Source organism: Balaenoptera borealis, assembly GCF_965194805.1.
Source record: "Balaenoptera borealis genome assembly, chromosome: 7".
Classification (NCBI taxonomy): Eukaryota; Metazoa; Chordata; class Mammalia; order Artiodactyla; family Balaenopteridae; genus Balaenoptera; species Balaenoptera borealis.
In genome coordinates this window covers 20,000,122-20,022,783 of record NC_138864.1, presented here as the reverse complement: position 1 = coordinate 20,022,783, position 22,662 = coordinate 20,000,122, and the positions used below count along the sequence as shown (strand labels likewise).

Below are 22,662 nucleotides of genomic sequence, written 5' to 3'. Positions count from 1 at the left end.
TTCATCTTAACCCGTATTAGTCGGTTTTAGCAAGACTCATCCCAGCAGAAGACAAAACATTGATTAGGTAGGATACATCCCGCTCCCCACTCACTCTCTTCTAGTCTTGATTCCTGTTTAGTCCAGTTTATTCCCTCCTTGACTGTTCAGATGAACGAGAAGAAACATCAAAAGAATCAAAGAGTCAGTCAGGTAAGAAAAGGGGCCACCTGGGCACTTGATTTTTATTGTGATGTGAAATACACACAAACACAGAAAAGTTCGTATCTAAGATTTATGAATAAATTATGAACTCTCTATAACCACCACCCACTGGGTACTTCTAAAGAAAGACTTTCTAGAAATCCAGTCTTATTAAATGCAAAACTGGCCACTGCTCCTTTCCTCCTCTCCACCTGGTATGAGAGCCGCGTGCCAGACCTTGGAGCTTCCGGATTCATACAACCTAGGGGTCAAGGTCAGCGTTCCCCGCCAATAGCTGACCTCTTCTTCCATGCTGGGCTCTGCTCTCCGTAACAAATTCCCCAGGGGCTGTCTCGCCCCTGACCTCGTAACCCACGTTAGTAATTAGGGCGCGAGTGAGGATTCGGGTGGCCTCTGGGTGACAGCCAGTAAGATTCTTAGCCTTCCTGGTTCGGGAAAGGGAAAGAATTCGGGAGGGGTAGACTTTTTTTTTTCCCGGTAGGATAGGTGGGGAAAAGACCGCTGCCTGTGTGTCCCTCTTTTGGACTAAGGTGTCTCTGTTGCTCCATAAATAAAACGTCTCACTGCCTTCTGCGAGCGCTATAAAGGCGGCGGAACGGCTGTCCCGGGGGCATTCCGGGCCGGACTTGAGCCGGAGCAGGTGAGATCGTCGCTGAAGATGCAGCGCACCCCACCCCGCCGTGGCTTAACTCCCGGGGAGGCATCGCTGGTTGGGGATGGGATTAGTGGGGAGGGGGGGGGACACACAGCCGCCGGGCAGGGGACAGTACAGCCTTCTTTCTGAGAAGCTGAGTGCGAGAAAGAAGCTAGGGAAACAGGCCGAGGGGTGAGACCTGCTCCACCCGCCCAAAGTTCTGTCCCCGGGAGAGCGCGCCCGGCTGCTGGAATTTGCCTGCAGCGCGCGCGAAGCCTCGGGACTAGGGGAGCATGGCCTGAGGGTTCCACGCCCGGCCCCGGGGGTTGTGCTTCTTTCCCAGGGCGCGCCTGGCGCTGCGCCCTGGGTCGGGTGCGGGGAGAGAGGGACGTTCACAGGGTCCCCCTTCCTGCCCCCTGCGCGCCGCGGGCCCCAGCCCGGGTTTGGGGAGATTTCAGGACGCGGACAGCGCCCTGGCTGCCCATCTGAGGGGACTGGGTCGGGTTCCCGCCGCCCCCCAGAGCCGGGCTCACTCTCTTATTAGAGTCCGGTTGCGCCGGGCGGCAGGTGCAGGCTCGGGACCCAGAGGTCCTCAGGGCCCCCTGCAGGCTGGAGGTGCGCGCCCGGGGGCGGCGGGCCCGGGCGCAGAGGGCGGCAGCGCGCGGACCAGGCTCTCGAGGATCGGCTGCAACAGGTGGGGCCGGCCGGGGGCGGCTAACGGGCGGTCTTCACCTCCTCTTCTCTTCCCTCGTTCCATCTCCTCCCTCCTCGTCGTCCTCCGCCTCGCAGGTCATGGCAGCGCCGGGCGGCAGGTTGGAGCCGCCGCCGCTCCCCGAGTACAGCTGCAGCTACGTGGTGTCGCGGCCGGTCTACAGCGAGCTCGCCTTCCAACAGCAGTACGAGCGGCGCCTGCAGGAGCGCAAGACGCTGCGGGAGAGCCTGGCCAAGGGCTGCAGGTAGCAGCCGCGGCGGGCGGGGCGCGGGGCTCAGTGAAGCCGGGAATCCGGGCGCGCCGACCCGCGGGCGTGCCCGGCGGCGGAGTGTGGGATGCCGCGCCACCCTGCAGGGTCGACCCTGCTTCGGTCAGCTCACGGACTCTGGCCTTCCCGTTGGGAGGGTGGCTCTATCATTCTCGGCCCGAATCGACCCTAGTCTCGGAAACTCATCTTTGGAGAGGGTGTGTTCGGGGAGCCGCATCTCCTTTTCCTCTCTTGAGGGTACCTGGAGTGCGCCTTGGGGTACAGCGGGTCCCTACGGCCTTCTTGTGAAGGCTAGGCTGAGGAGAGAGGGAGAGCAAGGTGCTCGATTACAGAGAGGTGATGGGTAACCCGTCACCTGACCAAGAATCCTTGAAAGCCCCAAACTCGTCTAGGACGGATGCCACTCAGAGACACGAAATGAAGGCGCGAACACAGAGCGTGTTGCGCTCCAAGTTGTCCACTGTCAGGCAGTAGGGCCCCCCGAGAAGAACCTCCATCAATCTCTAAACCCAAACGAGACACCCGTAAGTAGATATCACAAACAAAAAGGGAACTATCAGCTGCTGCTAGATTTTCTTTCTGTTAAAAAACCTTTCATTATAAAACATTTCAAACACATTCAAAAGTAGGCATAGTAGTGTAATGAACCCCCTCCCATGTTTTTACCCATCACCCAGCTTCAAAGATGATCACCTCAAAGTTAATCTTGTTTCACCATATACTTGCCCCGCTCCACTTTTTTTTTTTAAAACGTAAGTCCCATATGGTGTTTCTTTTTGTTTTTTTGTTTTTTGTTTTGTCTGTATATATCTTTAGGGACTCTTAAAAAATAACAACCACAATTCCATTATCACACACAAAAATTAAAAAATTCCTTAATATAAAAACTTAAGTCAAAACTTTTAAATTGTCTCATAAATATACTTTTTAAAATAATTTATTTGAATCAGGAGTCAAATAGTGTTCACCTACTTTTAATATGTTTCTTCTTTTACCTATAGGTTGTTGAATTTTAAAATCTAGATAGCAAGGTGCAGCAAGGTATAGATTCATCATGTTAAGAGTTGTAAAAACTGGCTCCATGCTCCTATTGCCAAAATATACAGAGTTTGTTTATGTTTCTTGAAAGAAAAAGAGAAGAAGAAGAAAGTGCCTGGGTTAGAAGTCCAAAAATTAATCTCCATTTAAAGACTCCACATTGATCAGTCTGGGGCTGGACCAGAAAATGGGTTCTTGTTTAGGGATATTTTCTCAGAGGATTAAGAAGGTGGGAGAGGGGAGGGAACACTTAATCCTGTGTTTTCTAGTACAGTGCATTTAAAAGGGTAAATAGAGTTCTTGGCAAAGACATGGTAAGCACTTTGTGATTTGCAGTGGGCTGTGATGGAGATTGGATTGCAAGTCCAGTTTTCTTGCCTTTTGACAGTTGTTCAAGAAAGAGAACCCTTGGTGTGCTGAAGACCCTCCTGCCCATCTTGGACTGGCTCCCCAAATACCGGATCAAGGAATGGCTGCTTAATGATACCATTTCGGGAGTTAGTACTGGGCTAGTGGGGACACTGCAAGGTAAGATGGTGGTGGACTAGCTCCCAAGTGATGGAGAACTGCAGTCTCCAGCAGCTGTTCCTAACTCTCCCCTCGCTCCCATGGGTCTGCAACAAAGGCTTGCTCATCCTTCACAGCCTTCATCTTTCCTCCAGAGTCTGCCCCTTAGTGGTGAGATTCCCCTCTTTCTCCTCTTCCTTGGAGTTCTCTTTGGGGGAAGCCCTGCTGCTTCTTTAGCTGCATGGCTCCAAGTAGAGCCCTATCACCTAAGCAGCAGCTTCCCAATTTTCACTGATCAGAACTCACAGTAAGAAATCTGTATTACATCATGATCTATACACACATATCTCAAGTTTTGTGAAATAGTATTTACCCTCACTACAGGTGATACACTCTGATATTTTCTATTCTGTCCTATTCTATTCTGCTTATATTTTTTAAATGATGATTGTAGCCCGTTAAATTATCTTACATTGCATACATGGTCTTGACCTGCAGTTTGAAACTGACTTAAGGGAAAGGGAAGGACGTATTTTAGCCTGGACTACACGTAAGTGGCTTTTTCTCCCCTTACCTCCCCCTCCCCCTTTTAAATCCATCCCCGTATTTTAATCTTCTGGCAAAATTTCCCAACACAGGACATTTTTTAAACTGCCTTTATGCCGCATTTCCATGAACATCTTGGAAATCTATTGCATAGCTGGTGAATAGCATTATGGGCATTCTCCTTTGTCCTCCACCCCCATCATCTTGCTTCTGCCCTCACCTCAACTCTACAAAGCTTCTGGACCATGAAAACAGAAATCTCATTTATTTATTACCATTTTATGGAGTATCTAGTAGGTGCCAGGCACTAGGTATTCTGACATGAATAAGATGCACCACCTGCTTTCAAGGAGCTCATAGTCCAATGAGGAGAAAGATAACAATTCAATGGAAGGACCAACCGTAGCAGGGGTAACATTGCTTGGGAAGGGAGTGCACACATGGGCACTCAACCCAGCCTTCGGAGACTGGGAATGGCTTCCTAGAGGAGGAGTCATCAGAGCTGTTTCCCTGAAGGTTAAGTCTCAGTTTGCCAAGTGATGGGAAGTAGGGTGGGGTAGAAATGTGTGTAGAGAGATGGCTATTTCAGAAGTTAGTAATAGTGGTTGAGCAATGCCATGAGCCAAAATTTGCCTATAGAGCTCTCAGGATTATTCAGAGCAGGCCAGGGAGATGCCCACAGAGAAGGAAGATGTTCTGTGGCCCCAGTGCGGAGCCACAGCCTGGTCAACCATGTTTTCAATCACAAAGGTGGATGGGAGAGTTGGATGGAGCGGTGCGGTTCATACGTTAAATGATGCCAAGTGCTGTGTACACAGTGGACTCTAATAGCTGTGGCATGGCAATGCCCTGTGGCTCCTGGGGGACAGGAACTGTCTAATTCATATTTGTTTAGCCAGTGCCTAGCATGAGACTGGCACAAAATAGGTGGCCCTGTAAACATTTACTAAAGAGGACTGAATTGCATTCCTGATAATGAATCATCTTTATGTATGAAAAATACTATTTCAAGCTGTGTCCCCCAAGTGTTCATAGACAAGTATATTATAAGAATTAACTTTAGTTTTAGTTTCATTTATTAAGCATCCTGTCCAAGGTCATGGAGCTGGTAAGTGGTAGAGCTGGGATTTGTCTAATTTGTCTAATAGTCTAATTCCTAGGATCTTAATTTATAAACGATGCAGTTCCTCACTTTATGACTGATACGCTTTCCAGAAACATTATCTCTATGAAGTTATCTTTGTAAGGTGAATTTCTGAGAGGTCAACCTGGTTCATTCATATGTTCATTCATCATTCATCATCATTCATTCATCTAATAATATATGTAGACCAGCCATGGGGATTCAGTGGTTTACTGACAGGCATATGTGGGTACTGACCTCATGGAGCTCATTTTAAGTGGGAGACAGAGGAATTAAATAAGCAGATAAACAGAAAAATAATTACAGATTGTGATATCTATTATGGTGGATTAAATAGGCTTGAATAGGGATGAATTTGGGGATGGAGTGTTTATTTTAGTTAGAATGGTCAAGGAAGGCTTCCTGAGGGGGTGAAATTTAATCAGGGTCAGGAGGATGGGAAGGAGACAGCCGTGTAAGGAGCAGAAAGAAGGGTGTACCAGGCACAGGTGCAAAGTCCCTGAGGTCAAAAAGAGCATAGTATTTTCAAGGGAGGAACGGGAAGAATTCCAGTGTGGGTGGAGGAGGGGGCGGGCTGGGGGGAGTGAACAGGAGGAGATAAGGTTAGACAGGGCCAGGATTAAGATGCGGTAAATGAGTCACTCTCTGGGGGCCTTCTTCAATAATGCGCCCCAGGCACTTCGCTTGCTCGCTTGCCTCTCCCCAGTCCCAGCCCTGAGGATAGATGGTTCGGCTTGAAGCCAATCAAGCAGGAGATTAGAGAGAGCTGCACAGATCTGAAATAAATATATATATATTTTGGCTGCACCGCAAGGCACGTGGATCTTAGTTCCCCGACCAGGGATTGAACCCCTGCGCTGGAAGTGAGAAGTCTTAACCACTGTACCACCAGGGAAGTCCCCTGAAATGTATTTTGGAGCAGGAATCACAGATAATATACTGATGGATTGGAACTGGCTGAGGAGCAGGATTGGGATGGAAAACCAAGCATTTCCTTTTGGACATGCCACATTTGAGAGGCCAAATATGGAGTTGGAGATACTAGAAGTGTGAAGGTCATTGGAGGGGTCTGGGCTAGACATAAAAGTCCAGAAAGCACCACTTTGGAGGTGATATTTAAAGGAGTGGGAATGCCTGAAACTACCTAGGGAGAAAGGGCAGATGGGGAGGAGAACGGGGCTGGAGTACTTAAAGGTCGGGGAGATGAGGAGGGACCACAAAGAAACATGAGGAGGTTGGGCTCAGGAAGTTAGAGAAAAAGAACAATCTGAGGAATGTGAGGTCAGAAGCCAAGAGAGGAGTTGTTTTCTTTTCTTTCTTTCTTTCTTTTTTTTTTTTTTTAAAGGATAGAGGGGTCTGTAGTGTGGAATGCTCTTGGTGATGGAACACAGACAATACTTTTAAGAAGGTTTGCTGTGAAGCAGAGTAGAGAAATGGCTGTAACCAGAGGCATAAAAGGCAAAGATAAGTGATGGGAGGATTTATTTTTCTTTTAGTATAGGAGGTACTAGAACACAGATGTGACCCAGTGGACCATGAGATCTGTGGTCCATGAGGTAGAGGAGAAACAAGTAAAAGTGACAAGAAGGGGCAAGTGTAGATCAGTTCAAGGATAGAAGTGGGAGGGCTGCTCCTTAAAGATAGGTGGGGTATTTTTCCTCCATTTTCAAAGGAGAAAAACAGACAAAACTGTGCAGATGCAGAGAGATTGTAAATTTTGGTAAAAAGCCAATAGGCATCTCATGGAGTCCCTGTTTTGGATGAAGTCTAGGATTCATCTCTAAACAGTGTCTGTATAGAGAAGGGGGATGGGGAGTTTGAGAGAAGTAGGGGAAGTCTGAGTAGCTATCTTGGGGTGAGGAAAAGCACACTTCCTGAGGAAATGAAATTGGATGGCCAGGCAGTTTGGAGTTCCCATCTGGGGCTTGCGATCATGAAATTTATGTGAAACTGGCCAGCCCAAATGTAGAGAACTTTAGTTCAGTTATCCAGCTGCTTGAATCCTGGCATGGAATAGGGTGATGCTTGGGTTTGGCCAGACTGGGGCTTTACCAGAGAAGACAGGGGAAGGAGAGAGAGAGTGAAGCCAGGAAGTTCAGAGTATTTCTGAAAATTCTATGGACAAGGAGGCAAGTGAAGATGAGGGGGTACCAAGGATAGTGGATCCACTCATGGATTAGAAGCCTCCTGAGGACAAAGAAATGTTGCAGTAAGGATTCTGGAGTAGGTGAGCGGAGAGGCTAGGTGGCTGTAGGTGGAGAGCAGGAGGCTCAACGTTGAGATTTCAGAGGTGGTGCTGCAGTTTCTAGGGACAGCAAAGTCCACGATATAACCAATGTAATCTCTGGCTGGGCAGCTGAGGGGTGGGGAAAAACTCATCGGAGTTACTGAGAAGCCAGAAATGCTAAGGATCATGGGATCTTTTTTACTTTTATTATTAACAAAAAAGTTCCCACTAGGCAGCAAGAAATCAATGCAGCCCTTTTAGTGCTATTTTTATTCGTACCTATGGGGAACCTGCTCTCTACTTTCTATGGATACTTTTGCCTTCTAGATGCTTCCAAATGTTTGCTAGCACCACCTTTATCAATACATGCCATGATCCTACACAGGAAGGGTGCCAACACAAGAGATTCCATAGTTTAAATCAATGGCTTAGATTTCTTTACAAATTATATAATTTCAAAACTGTTGTACCAAATTCCCTTATAATATGATTACAGTATATCTGAGTAGCAGTTGTCCCGAAATAGGATACTATGTGAAAACTGAAAAAGCCCCCATTTTCCAGGCCTGTAAGGACTGCAGAGCCCAGTTTAGGCAAGTGGAAGTTTGAGAAAGACTTGAAAAAAATACATAGGAAATAGGTTGTTTTCATTCCTTGCTCCTTCTTTTATTTTTGAATATTTTAAAAAAAATTTTTTTTTTTTTGCTTTTGTTTTTGCTCCTTTTCTTGTCTTCCCTTTGTGGCCTCACCTTTCTACTCTATGCTCTTGGGATGAGTGTTTATTGCAATTCCTTGTTGTAATTTATATATGAAAACATTTGCATCAGTAATACAGATTTTTCTAGAATGCAAACTCTCTAAGGGCAGAGACTTTGTTTTGTCCACTCCCATATTCCCCCAAACCTAGAACAGTGCCTGGCACGTGGAGGGTACACAATCAATAGTTGCTGAATGAATGAATGTTTATTGTGGGAAACCAGAAAATACATATAAGGAACACGAAAAAAATACCTCTTCAACAAATGAGAAGTCTCCTTTGATCCTAGCATATAGATAACCCACTAAACCCATATTTTAGTAAATATCCTACTAGACACATAAATGCATATCTATGTAAAGGTATAAAGAAATGTCTGAGAATGATAAGCACTAAATTCAAGATAGTGGTTGATTCCTGAGGGTGGAGGGAGGAAAGACGATGTGAATGAGAAAGAGTATATAGAGAGTTTCAACTGTACTGGCAATAATTTATTTCTTAAGCTAGAGGCTGGGTACATGGGTGTTTATTATATTATAGTCTTTGCATACCTGAATTCTGTTAAATCTTTTCCTATTTTTAAACTGATCACTATTTTGTGTTTTTTTTTTTTTTTTAGCTGCGCCACTCACTTGTGGGATCTTAGTTCCCCGACCAGGGATTGAACCTGGGCCATGGCAGTGAAAGTGCCAAGTCCTAACCACTGGACCACCAGGGAATTCCCTGATCACTATTTTGAATCCTGCCTTTTCTCACTTATTTCTTATATGCACTTTATTGTACTAGAGATAGGTAAATTATTAGTAGTAAATTATTTCTATGCAGCACATCAACTTCATTTCATAGAATTACAGTATAATTTAGTTAACCACTTCCCTGTTTTGAGACATTCATTCAATAAATAATTTTGGGCACTCAGAGGCCAAGATATTTACGTTGTTGCCACTTTTTTTTTTTACTGTTATAAATGTAATCCTTTATTAATGACCCAAAGGTCAAAGGGCTTGATTTTCTCTCACTGTGAGTGAGTAAAATGTAGGGAGGTAATACAGAGTAAGATGTGCTGACTACCTAAGAAGTATTTAATCAAAAAAAACCCACAGGAGAAGGAAAGTGCTATGGACTGAATGTTTGTGTTCCTCCAAAATTCTTATCTTGAAGCCTTAATCCCCAGTGTGATAATATTTGGAGGTGGGAGCCTTTGGGAGGTAATCAGGTAGAGTCCCCTTATAAAAAGAGGAAGAGCCCAGAGCTCACTCTCTCTGTGCCATGTGAGGATACAACAAGAAGGCAGCCATCTGCAAACCAGAAAGAGAGCCCTCACCAGACACTGAAACTGCTGGTACTTTGATCTTGAAGCTCTCAGTCTTCAGAACTGTGAGAAATAGATGTTTGTTGTTTAAGGCAAAAAGCAAACAAACAAACAAAAAGCCAACGCATTATTGTCTTCCACTGCCATGTACACAGAAAGGTTGAGATTTCTCCATACAGTGTGACATTCATGGACCCAGAAGCCACTTGGGATAGCCTAGCGAAGGTGTTGATTTCTTAGTGGAGAGCCTATGTTATGTACAAAGGTCAGATTTTTTTCTTTGTTTGGATCTAACTTCTGTTCCCCCACAAGAAAGGAGAAAGGGCAGGGCAACAATGACTGTGTTCCTCACAACACTGAAACACTGAATTCAGACAAACCCAGCCTGAGCCTTTGAACTGAATTGATCAAGTTTTTAATCAACAACTGACTTGACTTTCTTTTTCCATTCACCTGATGATTGAACTACTGATCAGTTGAGTCCGCTCCTTTGAGCAGGTGATATGTGAGCTGCAATCATTATCCCAGCTGATTTGAATCATGTTCTGCATCCTAGCATAGTAAGGAAATCACTCAGAATGAGCTGTAAGTTGAAGAGATCTATGAAAAGGCCTTTCTCTGTTCAGTAGACATAAAGCATAACTTTTGTTTCTGAATTTGATCATTTTGGATGTACTTTCAGGCATGGCGTACGCTCTACTAGCTGCTGTTCCTGTTGGATATGGTCTCTACTCTGCTTTTTTTCCTATCCTGACATACTTTATCTTCGGAACATCAAGACACATCTCAGTTGGTAACTATAAGCATATACAATTCTATCTGTTCACATTTAACGTGTTTGGGCTATATTATGTGTGTTCTGCTTCCATATCTTTGTTAATGTTTTCTAGGGAGATAGGGCATCAGTGTTTTGCCCGCTTTTCCTATTCAATGATGCAATGGTTCTTAAGTGTAAAGTGTAAGCTTTACACTTAATCCCCTTTTTTTTAATGAAGAGGAGAAAATTGAAAGATTGTTAAAAAATTGTAGCCTACCTTCAAATCTTAGCATGTTTTGCTTTTCAAAAATATAATAAGTTTGACTCTATATTTAGAAAGTGTTCTAAAATAAAAAATGACAAGGGAAAGAAAATCTTCAAGAGGTTCTGAACCTGCTATTTTACTAGATTAACTTAGCTTTTACTAAATTATGTTCATCAAATACATATTCATTGTCTTATTAAAGAGCATACTTATTTTAAGTCACTAATATTGGAAGACTGGCAAAATCATGCCAAAACAATATAGAAACTGAGCTTGGCTGTCCTTCTTGGTATGGCCCAAAATAGATTTATTTCCTGAACTTCCTAAAATTTGAATTTTCTTCTGCTAAAATGTTCTAGTAGATGAGTGTTTTAATGCTATTTTGCAACGTTGACATTTACACTTGAGATAACTTTTCGCCTACATCCATCTGCTGGCTAGACATGTCTACCTGGGCAATCCTTTTGAAACAAATGCAGCCATCTACTACTATATCCCCAACCCATATCCTTATCCTTCGTTGTATTTCCCCCAGTGTCTGGCATATTGCCTTGTCTATAAAAGGAGATCAGAATGAGGTTATTGACTAAAAGAACTTTCTCACCTGGGAGAGTAGATCAGTATCAAATGCATGACGAGGTGAGGAACAGAGAAGCTGATTTTTTTCTCTTTGGTGTTCTATACATTTAGACACTCCGGGTTACTGGATTTTGGTACTGAGCCCTCCCAGCTGTTAAAGCCTTCCATGATCAAAGGATAGGATCATCATCATCATGGATAAAAACACCAGTAGTGAATGGAGCAGCTGCTGGAAGAAAAGTACTTTTGAAACGTAGAATCTTACAGACTGGCATTTGATATGAAAAAATTTGTCTTGGAAAGAGAAAAAGCGAAACTCTATACGCCCTTTGCTATTTCTTTAACCTAATTTTGATCAAGTGATATTGATCAAGGTCCTTATCTCCACAGAGATCAGGACGTTGGATGCTCTAGGAAATGAACTTACATGGAATAAAAATAAGATGGAACAAGTAATGACTCAGCTAGTATGCCATTTCTGCCAGGAAACCTTTCTTGACAACTCCTCCCTCCACCCCCCCATGTCCCCACCCAGATACATGAAGATCACACACAGATAGGTTAGACACCCTACCTGTGTACTTACAAAGCAGCCTGAAAGCTGTATTACAGTGACCCACCTACATGTCTCTCTTGCTCATTTCTGGGTCATGAATGCCTTGAAGCATCTACTTTTTAGCTTTTTTTGGTGAACAAACAGTATTTTCCCAATCACAGCTAATTACTTCACACATCTTTCTAATCCTACGTAGACATGTTGAGCCTAAACATTTGCAATTAATAATAATAATTTTTTAAAGTTTTTTATGGAGGTATAGTTGATTTACAAGTGATTAATAATTATTAATTGATAAGAGACTTTTTTTCCCCAGGACCTTTCCCAGTGGTCAGTTTAATGGTGGGATCTGTTGTTCTGAGCATGGCCCCCGACGAACACTTTCTCGTATCCAGCAGTAATGGAACTACACTGAATACCACCATGATAGACTCTGCAGCTAGAGATGCAGCAAGAGTATTGATTGCGAGCACCCTTACTCTTTTGGTTGGAATCATACAGGTAATGGGCTTACAAGGAATATATAGATTGGCATGATTTGTATTTGAAAGAATTAACTGTAAAGCATGTGGACTTAAAGATTCTTTTAAAAGCAAAACAAATCAATTTACCGACCCCTCAAAGCTATTTTTTAAGTTATATTGTTTTAGGTCAGGTGCTAAAATAATCAGCAAGCCCCCACTTATTAAGGCTCACTTAATCATCAAAGTCAGAGACAGAAAAAAAAAAGGCAGAAGAACATGTGTGATTCAAATGAGAATAAGAGAAGGGAAATGTGCCAGAACCCATAAAGAGAAAAAAATGTTCTGGTGAGCAGAGCCATGGAAACTGCAAGTCACAGAAATAAGCTACATGAATTTTTCTTTTCTTATTACATATCTAGAAATACTTTAAGGTTCGTACTACACATGGTTTTCAAGTTTTAAAGTGGTGGAGGAGAGAGGGCATTAAGAAATTCAGATTTCTTTCCTACAAGTATTTTTGTGTTATCGGCAGGCTACCAGAGTTTTAATTGGTGTTAAGTTTAATTCATTAATAGTTCAAAAGGGTTGATCCTTCTCCCAGGCAAACATTTAATTTTTCCTTCCTTCTTCTTGTTCTAGTTGATATTTGGAGGTTTGCAGATTGGATTCATAGTGAGGTACCTGGCAGATCCTTTGGTTGGTGGTTTCACAACAGCTGCTGCCTTCCAAGTGTTGGTCTCACAGCTAAAGATTGTCCTCAATGTTTCAACCAAAAACTATAATGGAATTCTCTCCATTATCTATGTAAGTGGTGCTTCTTAATCCAGGGATGGCTCACTTTTCCTCTTGAACTTGAGTCTGGAGAGTGTGCGTTCCTCTGTGCCATACTTTGGGAGCCACTGAAAACATTCTTCTCTGAAAGAAGCAGTAGAATCAGGGGTGACATTGAAAAAGGCAGATTTTGCGAAACATTGTTCTCAGTTGATCAAAATGGTTTCAGAAGTATCATTGCTCTTAAAAATAGTAACGAAAACAAAGTGCTACAGTGAAGACTGGCCTGGGAGGCAGCAGACTTGAACCCAATTCTCAATTTTGCCTCTGCTAAGCTAAGTGACCTTGGACACGTGGTATAGGACAGTGGCTGAAAGCTCAGTTTGGATGAACGGGATTCATATCCTGACCCTATTATTTATTATTTGCACTATTACATGAGCAAATCACCATGCCTCAACATCCTACTCCGCAAAATGGAGTTGGTAGTAATACCTACCAATTAAGTTAAATAAGGATATATGAGAAGCACTTGGCCTAGGGGCTGGCATATAACAAGTACTCAAAAAATACAGTGTTATTTTGAAATTATTATTTCACATCTCAAAGCTTCTTTTCTGTTTTATTTATAAAGTGAAATGATTGGACATGTATCTCTAAAGCCCTTTTTAACTGTGAGAGTCCATAAAATGCATAATGTAAATGTCTCAGCAATTATAGATGAAGAGGAACATTAGATTCAGAGATGATTCAACATGCAAAAGAGATGCAAAAGAAGGATGTAGATCACACTAATTAGATTTGAAAAAGTTCTTGGATCTAAATGTATGTTCTGTATAAAGCATGTTATCAATGCTTGAAAAATGGTGGTAATAGTAACATGATGTCACCCTAGCTTGGGGAGAATGATACAAGGCAAATACAATGTGCCAGCGTTAAGAATGAGTTTGAGTCCTTTAATGACCCATGTATTAGCTTCTAAAATGATGTAAGGCCATGCATACATATCTAAAAATTAGTGAGGTGGACAGGAATTTGCTCAGGTTCACAGCAGTGCCATAATCCCACATTACTCTGTCCATTCAACAGACATACTGAGTGCCTATTCCAGGCCAGATACTGTGCTAGGCAGTGGGACTAGGTAGAGGAGGCAGTTTAACATAGTGATTAAGATCATAGACTTTGAACTTCAATAAACTTGAGTTGGAGTCTTGGTTCCACCACCTATGACCCATGTGATTCTGGGCATGTCATATTTAACTTTTCTAAGCCTCAGTGTTCTCAGCTGTAAAATGGGAATAATGAGAGTAGCTGCTTGTTAGCATTCTGAGGATTAAAAATGAAAATTTGTGTAAAGCACTTAGTACAATACCAGGCTCATAGTAAGAATTCAGTTCATTATTGTTATTTTCATGATCATGATGATCAGACCTCATGGAACTTACTGTTCACTTCCCAAGGACCCAGCCTATTAGCAGCTGTTTTTTCATTCGTCATTATTTCTGTCATTGTTGATTTTTTTCCTACCAAGACCTTCGTTTGCTTTGAGACCTTCTGACTGTCTTTTTCTGAGAGGCTGTCTCACTTTTGCAGTCCCTACACACCATATTTTTCTTTTGCTTTCCTACTTTCTCCATTAACTGTTCATTCATTTATTCCTTCATTGTCATTCGTTCATCTTTTCAATAAGTATTTATTGAAACCTGCCACGTGCCAGGCACTGTTCCCTCCCTGTACAAACCCACTTACTCCTGAATCCACCAAGACACCCCGACTGAGTGTGCTCGCCTCGTCGTGTAAACATCGCTAGGACTGCATCCTCACAGATCACAGGAGGCCTAGGCCGATGGGTGACCTGGGTCCCTGGCCGCTGCTGGACTTCTGCAGACAGGGGACAGAAATAGTCCTTCTGGTCTCCTAGGACTATGTTTAAGATGAAGCTTGCTGCAAATAACCCCACTTTCAACAGAGAGCAAAGTAACCAGGAAACACTAGAACAAGGTCAAAAATAGTTTTTAAACTATTATGTGACTTATATCCTGTTGAACATTATTCTTGAAGCCTCAGGTTAGAATGTATTACAGAATTCTGCAAGCAATTCCTCCCAGGCCAGCCAAGTTGGATAAAGATACTTCAATCATTCTTGTCTGAGGATGAATATAAGCTTGCTCCTCTGGAAAAAAAAAAAAAAAAGAATCAGCAGGTCTGGAAATAATTGCATAAGGGTTGAATGAGCCACTCAGTACCTGAACAGAGAATTCTGCTTATGATATTACCAGTTGCGATTATTCGTGAAAGAATCCTTCAACACATGCAGGGCAGCTGTGGATTCCTCCAGGAAAGACTGTAAGATTGTTGTAAGATGCTGTCCCTGGAATGTAGTTAACATCCCTTTTGTTATAAGCTTGTGCTCTGGATCGCCTGCCTGCTCCTCCCTCCAAAAAAAAGGGAAATAATGAATATAAGTAATGGGAGGAGGAAATATTGGGAAAGAAAGAAAAATAGAAACTTGTTTACAAATGCCAGAGATGCTGGGTACAAGCGGCAGAAAGGAAAATTGGCAGAATTCAGAATTAGTAATACTCAAGCTACCAGGTAACTACTCAATCATGTAAGTAAATCACACAGTCCATTTCAAAGTGGTTATGTTTTCCTACCATTCACTCTGAATGGTTTGTCTCAATAGACAAGGGAAGCCTTTCTGCTTGCTGACTAAATTGACGTTACCTCCCCATTTCTTCCCCTAATGAGGAGGAAGACCACATGGAAAAGTTCTGCCCAGATGGTGAGAGTTTTGAAAGCTGCCACTAAGTTTGATCAGATTCATTACTTCGAATCTATTTCAGTATGTAAAAATGAAGCCATTATAAAAGGAAAGTAACATTTTAAGGGTTGATCTTATATATGCAACAGAAGTTCTGGTAGGAGGAAATGCCTGACAGCAAGGGCTGATTATGAGGGATTTGTTATATTCATAGAGATAAGATGAATTAAAATAAATTTGGCACCAAAAGTTAACCAGTGAATTTCCTCATATGTAATATCAGGTGTAATTTTTAACTTAAGGCTTCATATACCCAGAAGGAAGAAATTCTGTAAATGAAATGGTTCTAAAATTCTCCAAGCATGGTAGGAAATATAGTAAAATATCACCCATTCTGAAAAGTTTCATTACCTTGATTTGAACTGGTCAGAATACTAGGTTGAAATATGGAATCATAAGTATATCCATATTTTAAACACATTTTAGTAAGTACTTTAATAGTAAACTAAATTGGAATTACTTTACAGTGCTTTCTTAAAGTCTCATTTCTATATCTTTGAGTACAATCTGACTACTTCAGTTTATATGGGTGAATTTTATTTCCACATAGATTAAGCTTTCTATTGTAGAACTTTTCATAAGAGATTCTGAATAAAATCATCTATACTCCAATATAAAATAAAAATTTAAAAAAAAGATTCTGAATAACTACTCAGTATAGGCAATTAATATATTCATATGCCTTGTTTGATGCAATTGTGTAATATAAACTGATCTTGGTTTTTGCAACTCATATTACATTTTTAATACACCACAGGTGCTTTTTCTTCAAAGGTCTAAGTGACTCTCAAAGATTACATGGCAATCCTGTAGTGATCACTTTTGTTAAGGTGAAAGTTTTTAGGATTGGGATAGGTATTCTGATTGTTCTTAAGTTTGAATATTTCCATCTTGCGTTGAGAGTAAACCTTTATTGTATAGACAATTAATTGAAGTATTATATCTAGCTCATGAATTAATCACAGTCATCATCAGAAAACTGATTATGTAAAGGGCCAGACAGCAATACCTTCAAGACTCTGAGTTGTGTAGGGCTGTTTACTGCTATGGTAAATGCCTTAAATTCTTGAGTTGTGTCTGCTTGTGGTAGTAGTTTTTTTTTGTTTTTTGTTTTTTTTCCTTTTTCACCCTGCTATCACTTGCGTCATCTTGTTACTATCAATGTATCTGCCTCTAGCAATTTTTACTGACTCTGGAAAGCAGACAAAGTAAATGTGCTAGTATTGTGTTTAAAGCAAGGGCAAAAATAGGCAGTGAAAGTCCAAGAGGCTTCCTACAAGTCAGATTCTCGAACTCTTGTTCAAGCACTTGGTGGCATGTATTTTGCTTGCACAGTAGCTTCTCCTCTCATTCCCTTACTCTTGAATGTTTTCCAAAGAGGTGGAGGTTGCTGGCAAGATGACTCCTACATTACTCAGTGAGCACTATGCATAACTGTTACCAGATTGTTGTTATAATTATTTTAAGTAATATTTTATCTTCATATAAAAATATATCTATAAAGGAACTCATTCAAAGAAAGGTAACCTTCACTGGGAGATTAGTCCTCTCGAAGAATTGAGGAATACCTTCTAAAGTCATGCCTTCTACAGGACTGAAGTTCCTATAACAAAGATATTAGTGTTCTCCTCCGGGATTCTTCCTTGCTAATCTCCCTTGATTCCCAGAAACCTCCTATTTACAAAACAAAACTAGTTTTTCTTGAGCTGTCTTGTCTGTCCACTTGGAAAGAGTTAGTTTTATTTAAGTCACCTTAGTTCAAGTTTGAACTAAGTACCAAATTAATTTCCAAAAATTTATACTTGACCTATATATCAATTCAATAGCTTTTCTTTGCCATAAAGAATGGATTAGTCCGTATGTATCTACATATGAAGAATTTTAGGGATTTTTATTCTCACCTGTATCATTCAGGTTTAGTGAAGAGCTTTACCTAAAATATTGGTTAACTGGGACTTTTGGTTTATCAGTTTTTAATCTCAATAATACATATCAACATGGTGAAAATTAGGTCACTTAATAGCACCTGTAAAACCACTTAAGCTATAAACTTTTAAAGCCCTTCTGCAAGCAAAAGACAGTATATAATGATATATTTTCTTTTAAAATATCCCATTCTTATTGTAAAAAATACAGATAAGCAAAAATAAGAAAACAGAAATCACCCATACTTTTACCACTTCAAGTTAACCATCATTAATAACTTGGTATATATATTGCAAAGATTGGATGTCAATGGTCTGTATATTAACCAACACATTTTTATAATTTTACATGAAATTAAGTGCTCTTTGATGATGATATGATTTTTCATATGGGAAGTATATAAAAAAATTTCTTTTTACAGACTCTAATTGAGATTTTTCAAAATATTGGTAACACTAATCTTGCTGATTTCATTGCTGGATTACTCACCATTATCATCTGTATGGCAGTTAAGGAATTAAATGATCGATTTAAACACAAAATCCCAGTCCCTATTCCTATAGAAGTGATTGTGGTAAGTAGAATGTGTAATTAGAAAATTCAGCATTAATTAGTTTGATAAGAAAGGAATTGTTAAAACAAATGGACTTTTTTTTTAACCTCTTTTGTTTTATTTCAGACAATAATAGCTACTGCCATTTCATATGGAGTTGACCTGGAAAAAAACTATAACGCTGGCATTGTTAAGTCCATCCCAAGTGGGTGAGTATGGAGTTCCTCTTAGGCAATACTAATATATTGTCAGTGCTTTCTGTTTAAATGAAACTTAAGCTTCATTTCATTGGTCTTATTTGTGTGTGATCTTAAAGAAATATCCATTTGTGCAAACTATCAGATAAACAGTATGTGTGTAGATAAAGATCAAGCCATTTGTTTAAAAGCGACCCGCATATGCTCTCTCTTTTTCTTTATGTTCTTAAAACGTGGCAGGACATGCACTTTTAACGCCAGATTCCTGATTTAAACTCACATATACAATTACAGTATACTATACATACTGTAGAATCATGGTTAGTAACATTTATTGTACTGAGAACAATCTGCTTAAAGAAAAAGGGACATCTGGCCTAAATTCTCCTCCATTTAGTTTAATCCATCTTAGATAATAATTATATCATTTGTGCCTATAACTAAAGTGCATTATCTCTAAGGGAGGTTTGATATATTTGATAGTTTGATGAAGTAAAAGAGTAAAGAACTAAGGTTCTTTGTCTACTTCTGTCACCATCTAGTCCTGTGGCCCTGGCAGGTTCTCCTGTGACACAAAGAGAATGACAAACCACCGAAATCTCAACTTGAACTTGCTGTAAAGCACCAATGAGATCGCTCATAAAGTGCAAAGTGGACCAAGGGCCCTACAGTATAATTCGACCATATGACATTGAAAAAGAAACCCAGATGTTTATTACATTTGTAACATAAACTTATAGCATCTATGACTAGACTTGCTGTTAGATAACTAGGAAGTACTGGTTTCCCCTCCCTTAATAACAGCTGAGGGACCTGTAACAGTGTTTCTCATGCTCTTAATAGAAACTCCTCAGGCCAGCTCAGTCCCGGGGCTTATTCCACAGGGAACTGCTGCCTTGCCATTGGGTTAATCTTATGATTTCTTCTAATCTGTTCAAAAAAAAAAAAGAAAAAGAAAAATTACATCTGGCTACATGGGGCTTAACTTACATATCATCCTTTCTGGTGTTTCTCAAACTCATTTTTTTTAAGAATCACATGAGGCCCTTATTAACACAGATTCCTAGTTCCAACCCCGAACCTATGGAATCAGGCTTTCCAGAGGAGGGGCCTGGGAATTAATATTTTTCAAACGGGCTTCAAGTGATTCTAATGCTCAGGTAAGTTTGGGAAACTTTACATTAGAGGATCAACATTTTGATCGTGAATCCTAATGCTGGTATAAATTTAGTGATAAAAAAATGCAGTGTGGCTATTTGAGTTATGGCGTTTTCACCCTAACAATTAGATTATTTGAGTAGTTATAAACAGCTACATAAATAATATATTTTATAGATCCCTGCTGTCAGGCTTCCTAGGGTGTAACTCTTAGAGGAGGTCCATAGCAAATGCCCTGTCCCATAAGTCCATGTTCTATTAATAGATTTAGGGAACTCATTTTTGCTGCCCTAAGTCAGCGGTCCCCAACCTTTTTGGCACCAGGGACCGGTGTCATGAAAGGCAATTTTTGCACCGACGGGGGTGGGGGGTCGGGTGGGGCGGGGGATGGTTCAGGCGGTAATACAAGCGATGGGGAGCAGCAGATGACGCTTCACTCGCTCGCCCGCCACTCAGCTCCGTGCACAGGTACCGGTCCGTGGCCCGGGGCTTGGGAACCCCCGCCCTCCATGATCCCTTCTGACCCTATCCAGAGCTTTCCTGGCTGCTCTCCTGCTGAGAATGGATCTCTAGCCTCTTGCTCTTGGGTTAGTCAAGCTGCATCCCCTGACAGACTGCCTGGTGTGATTGGTCAGCTGACCTAACCTGCCTGGCCCCCAGGACTCAAAGCTCCTCCCCAAGGGCAGTGATCCCATTTATCTTGTGCAACTTTTTGATAGCACTGAACCAAGTCTAATAACGTTAACAAACCTGAAAAAGAAAGGGTGCTGTGGAGAGATTGGAGAAGGGCAGGGAAAGGAGAGAAAGATGAGTAGGACGAAAGGAGGAGGAACAAAGAGAAACACTGCGCCACCCACCTCTTCATCCCCTCCCCACGTCAATCCCCCAATAAGGGAGTAAAAGCACGGCCGCCGCCGGCAGCTTCCTTTTGTCCCATTGAGGGCCAATGCCATATGTCAGTATCGCTCAGTGCCCAGTGACACTGTCCCCAAAACTGTGACCACTTGCCCTACTTCCCTACTCCCTTGCTTGGCCAAATATACAATTTCTGCAAGTCCGGTCAGCTTCTGAGTATCCCACTAGGATTCACCTAAACGAGGAGCCCTCATTCTCTCACTGACCCTTTTCCTTTTTTGTTGTTGTCTTTTGTTTTTTAAATTTTACTTTTTGGCGGCACCGCAGGGTATGTGGGATCTTAGTTCCCAGACCAGGGATTGAACCTGCGCCCCCTGCATGGGAAGCCCGGAGTCCTAACAACTGGACTGCCAGGGAAGTCCCATCACTAACCTTTTTCTTAACCAGCAGGCTCTAAGCGGGTCAGTCAGATCTTGTGACCCAGGAAATCATCTAATATCTAACATTCATACCTGGACCTACTAAATGACCTTGAGCAGATCATTTCACTTTTCTGGGCCCCAGTTCCGGTATCAACAAAAAGAGAGGTAGATTCAACAATTTCTAGGATATTAGATTAGGATATTAATTTGGATTATATTAAGATATTAGCTGGCTCTAGATTTCTATTGTTTTCTATAAGAATCTTATTTCTACTTTACTACTTCCCTCTAATTATAGGCGGAAAAAAATATAGTTTCCTATTAAAGGAACTTCAGGTGTGAGGTAGGTCAGGGAGATTGGCTTTTGTTTTTGTTTTTTGGCCAGGGACCTCTGGAATTACACCATACGGATAGTAATCAAGATATAGGTACAAGAAAGGAATCCACCCCCCACCCCGATTTTCATATCGGGGGACAATTGCAGGCTTATAAACTTGTAGATTTATTTCTTTATACAGTTGGTAGAGTAGCTCTGGTTTTGTCAAACAGTAACTGTTTGATCTCGCAACTGTTGGGATGTCTTAATCATTGTGACTTTGGAGCATTATGATAATTACATACATTTAATCTTTTTTGGACTCAAGAAGATTTTAAATATCATGGCTCTTAGAATGGATTTTCCACTTAGCTCTTTTAGCATCTTACATTCTTTGTCTCTTTAACAGACCTGACCTTGCCTTGTACAGGGTGAATCTCATTTTATGGCTAGGATATCTTAAATTCAAAGACCTTTAAGATGAAATTGTGTAAGGAGAAACACTAATGTGTGAAATGGCACAGCATGGGATTGTATGGTATTAAAAAATCAGTAATGGGGCTTCCCTGGTGGTGCAGTGGTTGAGAGTCTGCCTGCCAATGGAGGGTACACGGGTTCGAGCCCTGGTCTGGGAGGATCCTGCGTGCCGCGGAGCAACTGGGCCCGTGGGGCACAACTACTGAGCCTGCGCGTCTGGAGCCTGTGCTCCGCAACGGGAGAGGCCACAGCAGTGAGAAGCCCGCGCACCGCGATGAAGAGTGGCCCCGCTCGCCACAACTGGAGAAAGCCCGCGCACAGAAACGAAAAAAGCCTAACACAGCCAAAAATAAATAAATAAATTTATTAAAAAAAAAAATTGGTAATGACAGGCTTTTCTTGTCAGAGTGTAGATAAGGCAGCATCTGTAAGCTCTCAAATAGGGGACAAAGGAATCAGCCAGTGAGATAGCACCTACTTCTGATTGAAACCTGTAAAAGCAGGTGCTACCACTTATGCATCTCACGTACCTCTTGCCCTCTTGGATCAAGTCCTTTCATTTCTGACTTGTGGCTGGGTTGATAGAGCATTTGGTGAGGTGGAGGAAGAGCACTATGGTCAAATTTTCACAGCATTTTTCATTTAAAAACTCACTAGGTTTTTGCCTCCAGCGATTCCATCTGTGAGTTTGTTTTCTGAGATGCTGACTGCATCATTTTCCATCGCTGTGGTCGCTTATGCCATTGCAGTGTCTGTAGGAAAAGTATACGCCATCAAGTATGATTACACCATCGATGGGAACCAGGTATGGTCACTCTTTTGCTGAACTGGTTTTGTAGGGCTGAAAATAAGAAGAAAACATAAATGGGAAAGATTTTTGTTGTCTGCTAAAGAAGGGATTGGTTTCTTCCACCCCTCTTTATTGAGTTGGTTTCTCTCCTGTGTGTGCTAATTTGAAATTATTTTGAAATATGCATGTTGTATCACTTAATTTTTAAAATATATTTTACTGTTTCTTTATCCATATTTTATTATATGTCTCTGAAAGATAAGCATGTAAAAAGCAATCGTGATACATCATCATATCTAAAAAACTAGCTGTAATTCCCTAATACCATCTAATATCCAGTCAGTTTTCAGGTATAACCACAATATCATTATCACAACTAAAAAAATTAACAATAATTCCTTGA

General features: G+C 41.5%; 1 protein-coding gene across 1 annotated transcript in view; it reads left to right on the top strand.

The window, feature by feature from the left end:
• Window positions 1–1,630: 1,630 nt before the first annotated feature.
• SLC26A4 (solute carrier family 26 member 4) overlaps window positions 1,631–22,662 on the top strand; it is a gene marked incomplete at its 5' end in the record, with an annotated part of 50,919 nt that continues 29,887 nt past the window's right edge. Inside the window, 8 exons of the mRNA XM_082399780.1 lie at window positions 1,631–1,794; window positions 3,245–3,384; window positions 10,032–10,142; window positions 11,823–12,007; window positions 12,610–12,774; window positions 17,913–18,065; window positions 18,171–18,253; window positions 22,127–22,274. Of these exons, the coding sequence (XP_082255906.1) occupies window positions 1,631–1,794; window positions 3,245–3,384; window positions 10,032–10,142; window positions 11,823–12,007; window positions 12,610–12,774; window positions 17,913–18,065; window positions 18,171–18,253; window positions 22,127–22,274 (1,149 nt within the window). The remainder of the gene's footprint in view (window positions 1,795–3,244; window positions 3,385–10,031; window positions 10,143–11,822; window positions 12,008–12,609; window positions 12,775–17,912; window positions 18,066–18,170; window positions 18,254–22,126; window positions 22,275–22,662) is intronic.